General features: G+C 35.5%; 1 protein-coding gene across 1 annotated transcript; it reads right to left on the bottom strand.

Annotated features, from left to right (window-relative positions):
- Positions 1–3,809: 3,809 nt before the first annotated feature.
- On the bottom strand, positions 3,810–8,020 carry LOC142840484 (odorant-binding protein-like). Its single transcript, XM_075956979.1, has 6 exons — positions 7,970–8,020; positions 7,448–7,587; positions 6,481–6,551; positions 4,913–5,023; positions 4,121–4,222; positions 3,810–3,826 (listed from the first exon to the last, which is right to left on the bottom strand). Exons 1-6 carry the CDS (start codon positions 8,018–8,020, stop codon positions 3,810–3,812), a joined length of 492 nt encoding a protein of 163 aa, XP_075813094.1.
- Positions 8,021–8,241: the final 221 nt, after the last annotated feature.

Below are 8,241 nucleotides of genomic sequence, written 5' to 3'. Positions count from 1 at the left end.
GCAGGCAAAGAATTTCTAGGAATAATATCTCCTCTGTGAATGACAAAAATAGGAGACCTCAACCTTCAGGTATATGTAGGAGATGTGGTAAAGGCCAACATTGGTCCAACGAATGCAGGTCAACAACAGACAAGGCAACCAGATACCATCAGGAAACCCCTTGAGGTTCCTCTCGCAGGCCCCCAAGCCAAAAGTGGCCCAGTCATTCCAAGTTACAGTGGAGAATGTGTCTCCCCAAGAAAATTAAAAACCCCAATGTCTGCTGTAAAAAGTAATACTAGTCTAACTGATGAATTACATGTGAAGGATGAGTCAAAAAATCCAGTGGGTAAGAGTAAACATATATGTGGCAGACTTCTATTAATGATCAAAAACCAAAGTTAAGAGTCTGTATAAATGGCATTTTTATTGATTGAAGGCTTATTAGACACAGGTGCGGATGTAAATATCATTACTCCGGAATCTTGGCATCGGAATTGTCCTCTTCAAGAGGTAGATGTTCAGTTCCTGGGAGTTGGAACCCTATCTCGTGTAAAACAAAGCACAATATGGTTGAATGCATAGGGCCTGGAGGGCAAATAGGAAGATTAAGGCCATAAATAGCCAATATTGCAATAAATTTATGGGGCCATGAGCTGCTACAGCAATGGAATACCCAGATTTACATTCCTGTAGATTTAGGAACTAGTAATTCTGGGAAGGATATGATGAGGTATTATGGAAAAAGGTCACCAGCCATTCAGTCAGTACAAGAACATACAGCAAATAGCAAACCTTTAGACAAACCAGCAACCCTACCTTTAAAATGGCTAACTGAGAAGCCAATATGGATCAAACAGTGGCCTCTAGCTGAAGATAAATTAAAGGCATTGGAACAGCTGTTGTAAGAGCAACCAGATTCTGACCATATTGAAGAATCAACCAGGCCGTGGAATTCTCCTGTGTTTGTTGTAAAAAAGATATCTGGTTAATGGAGAATGGTGACAGATTTAAGAGCTGTCAGAAAGCTAATTTGACCTATGGGTTCACTACAATGTGGAATACCTTTGCCTTCACTATTACCATAAGGGTGGCTCTTATAGTTATTGATTTGAATGATTGTTTTTTCACTATACTTTACAAGAAAATGGTTTTGATTTTTGATGATATCAATCCTGTTAACTAGCTGTTCATTCTTAGTTTGTAAAGACTGTATTATTTCTAAAAGTGCCTCATTCTTGGCTCTGTTATCAAACCATTTTCTTAAGGATATAATATGAAAAAAAACACTGAGTCCCAATATCCAATAAATGGATGTATCATCATAACCATATATAATGCTCGCAAAATATAATCCATACTACTAGCAAAAACATTACTAAAAGTTTCAATGTTAAAGTAGTTTGCCATATTGATTTATTAATTACCTGTTATGAGATCCATTAAATTGTTTCAGATGTAATAATTTTATTGTCCAGCAGATATTGCGGTTGCAGAGTCATGACTAGCTGCGATCAACAGATGGCAACAGGAATGGTACTGAGCCACTTTACTTTCCTGCCTTGGTACTGGTTAAATAGTGAGAAATATGCTTTGCTTGACAAATTAAAAAACAATTGAATCAATTCTGTACATGGAGAAAGAAGCCCAGGATTCATGAGCAGGGAGCACAAACTGGAAACTTCACAAGAGACACCATGTGGCAAGGAATGCAGTAGTAGGGGATAAGGATGTTCACTAACTTTGGAAATTTTCAAGTTGCTGCACACAGTTAGCTCTACTGTGACAGGGTTTTTTTTTTTTAATTTTACACATCATAAATTTAGTATGTTTATTTTCTTTTTTGTGTGTTTTTATACTCTTTTTTTTATTGAGAAAAGGAAAAAAAAACAATTTTCTGCCTCCTCCCAGCCTCCCATTTCCCTCCCCCTCCTCCCACCCTTCTTCCCCCCTCCTCCCACCCTTCTCCACTTCCCTCCACTCCTCTCCCCCTCCCTCTCCAGTCCAAAGAGCACTCAGGGTTCCCTGCTCTGTGGTAAGTCTTAGGTCCTCCCCTCTCCGTCCATATCTAGGAAGTTGAACATCCAAACTGGCTAGGCTCCCACAAAGCCAGAACGTTAAGTAGGATCAAAACCCTGTGCCATTGTCCTTGGCCTCTCATCAGCCCTCATTGTTCGCCATGTTCAGAGAGTCCGGTTTTATCCCATGCTTTTTCAGTCACAGTCCAGCTGGCCTTGGTGAGCTCCCAATAGATCAGCTCCACTGTCTCAGTGGGTGGGTGCACCCCTCGTGGTCCCGAATTCTTTGCTCATCTTCTCCCTCCTTCTGCTCCTCATTGGGACCTTGGGAGCTCAGTCCAGTGGTCCAGTGTGGGTTTCTGTCTCTATCTCCATCCATCACCAGATGAAGGTTCTATGGTGATATGCAAGATATTCGTCAGTATTTGCTATAGCCTAAGTGTTTTTTTTTTTTTTTGTAAAACCCCCGCCACATAGATTTAACTGTATGCAGCTACTTGGAAATTTTCCAAGCTCTCAAACATTCCCTCACTCACTGCCATGTTCCTTGCTGCTTGGTATTTCTTGTGCATCTTCTGGTTTGTGCTCCCTGACCATGAATCCTGGCAGTATTTTAAAAACCCCTGCCTTGAACCTAGAGTGGATGTTGACTTTTGAAAACATATTTCATCCTATCTTTTAAATAATGTGTAACATGGAGACAGACCCAAACAGTTTGTTCTGTGAACTATTTTGGAGTTTTAGCACTGTTCAATTGCAAATCATAATTTTCAGCTGAAAGTAAATATGTAGCACAAGATAAAATTCACTTCTGCAGTGTTCTTGCTCATGATCTCCAGTAATTGTCACATTTCTGATTATTTCTATACGTTTTAGTAATGCAGATATCATTTCTTATACTAGAGTGGTTATTTTAATTAGCTTGGTGACTGTTTATATGCTTTTTGAATGAGATCCCTTTCACAAGGTAATATTGCTTCTTGAAACACTTTATTTAATCATTCAAAATGTAAGATGAGCTCACATATCATAAAAAGGGGAAGGAAAGGGAAGTCAGGAGTTTGGTATGTAGTATTCTGACTTCACATGAGAGGTGAGAATTGCTTTAAAAAGAAATGGTGATTTATATGTGATGCTGTTGTGATGGTGAGAGGATATGATGCATAGTTCCATTCTTCCTGTCGTCTCTGCTGACATGAAAGCAAAAATTAAAACATGATTGAACAGACAGGAAAGATTTCATCATTGAGAGTTCACAGAAGCAAAATTAAATATAACAATATATTGAGTATAGAGAAGAAATTGTACACAAATAGTTCCCTTCCCAGAAATCACCAATATCTTGTGCTTTGGATTGTATAGGAGCACAGTTGACAGAAAATAATGACATTCTGTGATGCTACATAAAAATTTATATTGAAAGGTTTCAAGGAATATACTGAAAGATCAACATGCTTTACTATATCTGTGACAAATAATACACTACAATCATAACTAAAGTAAGATTTTTCAAATGAGAAGACATATTTTCTTGATGGAATATTCCTCAATATAAAAATATTAACAATTCTGAATTAGATAAAATTCTTCACAGTGTTTTAAAAATAAAAATATTCTATACTTCATTTCTATCATTGTAAGAATTTTTGCTTTAAAAGATACATAATATCCTTTCTTGATTTTGCCAATTTTGAATCCATGTTTTTCTTTGGTCACATATTTTTTATAAGTTTTTATGTAATAAGCACAAATTTATTCAAATATCAAAATGGTTAGGCCTGACTTCTGTTTCTACTCACCTACAGAAGGTCGTTATTGAGGACAAGTATCTGTAAAAGAACATAAGTAAGGTAAAGAGTGACATAAATGTTCTCATAAGAATATGAGAACAGCCCCACAAGGATTATTTCTGGAAATAGCAACTGAAATATTTCATATGACTATATATAATCTGAATCAGTAATATTACTGAGTATATAGATAGATATAAAGTTGTAGATAGATAGACTTGCTATATATATATATATATGTAAACATTGATACACAGATAATATGTGTGTGTGTGTGTGTGTGTGTGTGTGTGTGTGTATGCTATGAGCAAAAATAAAATTCATTGAGGTTACCTGTAGCCAGAACATTTTGAATGTTTTCTGTTGGAATGTTCTGTTCCTTGGCAAATTCCTCAAGTTTTTCATATTGTTCAGGAGTCAAAGGTTGACCTTTTCCTACATTGCAAGAATGACAATGTCACAGACATGTTCAGTAGAATTCTTCAGTATTTACATTGCTTCCTTCATGTCCCTCCTTGATAAACAATGGAAAATCCCAACTGCTCCAAATTTATCTACTCTGGGTGGATCAATAAAATCAATAAAAAATTTTCCTCAAATTTCATGGATATATTTAATGAAGTCTATATGGTAGTATGACACCAATTTTCAGGGTTTCATGATATATCAAAAATAAAACAAATTTCCTAGAGAATTCACTCATCTCAGTCCTATGTACTTTCAAAACCGTAACACTAGAGAGTCATGAAGGCCTGTCAATGGAACCTTCACATTTCTCCCAACTCTATACTCTAGAGTTCATGTTTTAATTTAGTACACAGTGGGTCAAATGACACTCAAAATTGCCTGAACTGTGAGATAATAATATTTGATTCATTCTTTCTAATGAGGAAACATGAACATAAACACTTCCAATAGTCTTCCCCTCACCTCTAGTATGCAATGACCATGCTACTGAAAATACAATATAATGTAAAAGTTGGTCCACACAACAATCAGATTGTTATTTAGTAGACAGGAGTTTGGAAATACCATGATAAAGTATTTCGAGGGTGAATCTGACATAATCTTCATTTACAGGGTGATACCATTGTTACTATTCCAAAAATGCACTACCATTCTTACCAACAACATAAATCAGGTTTGTTGTCCGGCCAGCTCGATCCACATTCTTACTGATAAAGACTATGTTGTCTGGTGTTGCATGCACAGATTTAAATCTAACATCACCTTCAACTGTAATAATAGAAACATTTCAAAATGAGTGTCACTTAGCTTTCTACTTTGTTTGATGTCACCTTTTGACTAAACATTAATATTGATCCATACTCTAGCAATCATGTCTGATTCACTATCATATGACACATGTGTGCAAATATTTTCCTATAGTCATTCATTTTACATATCTCATCATAATACAGTGACCAATATCCCCACTCTTTAAACCTGATAGTGAATTTTAGGTACAGACACATTCCATTTTCTCTGAATTCTTTGCATCAAGACCTGTGGGATTATTTTTTCCCCTTTAACCAGATCCTAAAAGGCCACATGTCAATTTCTGGAAACAGTAAAACTCTAGTGTCACACCATGGTAATATTTAGTGGGCAAATGTATACATATGCAAAAAGACTTACTGTTCTAATTAGAGATATGCATAAAAGTTTTCATCTTGTAAGATTATGAATGCAAAAGATGTAAGAATGAACATTTTAGGTTTTCCAGACCTTCATATTCTGTATGTCTGTCTCTCTGTGTGTTTCTGTCTCCATCTCTGTATTTGCCTCTGTCTCTGTCTCTCTGTGTATGTGTGTGTGTGTGTGTGTGTGTGTGTGTGTGTGTGTGTGTGTCTGTCTGTCTGTCTGTCTGTCTGTGGTATTTCCACTTACTGACACTGATTAAACGATAAGTGTGTTTCATGGGAAAAAAAGGATTTTTGGATCTGGTCACTTTCTATTACTGGGCTCCTTTAAATATCCATTTAAACTTGGAAAATAATAGGCTTGCCAGAAGAATGCACCCTCCCTTATTTTAAGATCAAACCAAAGGTCATTCTGTGTATAATTCAGTTTAATAATATTGCTATTATCTTAGCAATTTTTACAAAATTAAATTAGTCAATCTGAAATTCTTAAACAGATTTTCCCCTGTTTTTCAAAATTGAAATGTCTCATCCCAAGTTCTAAATGTTATGATCTGTATGAAATAAGAGAAAATGAAACTTTAAAATAGCACCATTAATTTAAATTTTCCATGAATTCAGGATGATAGATAATGCCTGCAATATAAGTACTAGATAGTCTGAGACATGAAGTTTGCAAAGATTTTCTAGGCCATTGAGACCAATCAGTGAATAGAAGCCCTGTTCAATAACAAACCAAGATACTGTATGAAAGAAAAGACACTGAATATTATATAGAAACAAATTTTTATGCAGGACACTATTTGGAGATATTTTGTTAGCATTACTCACATCTTCATTTAATAGTGTTCTTCTCCATGTAAGCTTCAGATGACCTATAATGTACTCTAACTTTGTAGCATATCTCAGCTGGTTGGAAGGATTGATAACATTCCAAGTAACCAAATTAGTTTTAGGTTCATGTACCTATGAGTGGTTGTGGTATCTATGTATGTGTTCATACCCACAGTTTTTTTGTTAATAGAGGAAGCTCCCAGAACCAATACTTACACTGGGTTCTGTACTTGCCATCTTCTTGCATATACCCAGTGATTTTGGTCTTTGAACATTGGCCATTCGCACTAAAAATCAAACAGAGGAACCCTGGTTTATACTTAATAACCTTTAATTCATAATAAAGACCTTCAAGTATTTTAATAAACTTGATGAAATAATAGTATCTATGAACAGTGTACAGAGCTGGAACAGAAGTGCCTAAGCTTACCTCACTTCTCCTAATTCTTGTTTATAAAATATTATCCTGTGTGTAATCATAAAAATGACTTCCTTTATTTGTGGCATTTTTCCAAGTGCTATGAAGACTCTGATGGCTTTCTTATCCCAATTTCACTATTCACTGAGTATGGCTTTCAATATGTTAATTCTATTATTCTACTCCAGTCATAATATGTATTTAGGATTATATGCATGTGTTTTAAGTGATTTAATTTGTAAACAAAACCTTACAATTGTAGCTAGAACATAGAAAAAGTTCTAGGCTTTCTTAGTTCTTATGACATTATACACTCTTACAATGAACATAGTCATCCAAATGTCATAGAATGTCTTTGAAACTAGAGCATGAAAGTAAATGATTTACAAATTAGATTTATCTGACCTGGAAGACTTTTTATGATGGCATTGACTGAATAAGATAATATATGTGACTTTGAATCAAATGTTCACATACACCTCTTAAATTACTAGAGTCTCCTGAATCTAATAATTGGGCACAAAATTCAACCACTGGCCTCCAACCAAACATATTTCTAAGGAAACACTCATGGAATTGGAGACAATATCTAATTTTTGTGTGGTGTCTAGAGCTAAACCATCACAGAATAAAATAATCACATTGCTGAAGATGAGGACTTCAATTTCATGACCAAAACCAGAACATTCCCCTGTAAGTTTAACAACATAAAATCTGTACAATGGAAATATTCTGCTCTGTTTACATGGTTGACCATTTTCTTACTTGACGTAAAATGTGATTTCCAATTCATTACATCCCTCATTACAAGTAAGTTCACGAACGTAGAGTCTCAGAGGTCCTTCTTCCACTATCTTGTCCACATTGTCAGCAGCAATTGCAATGGTATCCCACCTTCCTTCAATCTAAAGAAAACAGAAAAGACAATTGATCTCAGTCACTAGAAATGCGTAAGCTAACTGGAAATATAAATAAATAATATTTTGTTTATTACTTCAAGATTATGTTTCTAGGGATGTAGAATAACACAGGGCAATAACTCAATTAACATAGCACATTGAACCGGAACTTTGAGTTGCTCATGTTTTGCCCTCTTAACCTCTGCATGTTCAACCCATTGTTATCTTATTTCATTTGTTTCATCCTAGAAAATCAGACTGAAAAGTGTAACTGAGTAAAAGTCAGAAAGGTTATTTCATGAATATGGACTAACTGGACAACACATCATATTCCCAGAAATGTGCTATTGAAGAACATCAAACCTATTCATGGATCAAATGAATTTACCTCCGCATGAGCCAGGCCAAATGCCAAAGCCAGCAGTAGAAATTTTACCATGGCAGTGCCTGACTTTAGTCTTCTGCAGAAGCTCAAAATATTGGTTGTGAAGGAACTGAGCTGACAAAGCTTTTCATACAGTTAATTAGAGGGAGTTTCATGGAATCAACCAATGGTTCAGTACCACAACAACCTGCATGTGTCGAATATTTCATCTTTGGCCCTGCTGAATGGTATATGAGCTCATATCCCTAAACTAATAAGATTAAGTTAAAGGTCAG

The sequence above is a fragment of the Microtus pennsylvanicus genome, chromosome X (genome assembly GCF_037038515.1).
Source record: "Microtus pennsylvanicus isolate mMicPen1 chromosome X, mMicPen1.hap1, whole genome shotgun sequence".
Lineage (NCBI taxonomy): Eukaryota > Metazoa > Chordata > Mammalia > Rodentia > Cricetidae > Microtus > Microtus pennsylvanicus.
Note: the sequence above shows the minus strand (reverse complement) of the source record. Positions and strands in the feature narration are given on the sequence as shown.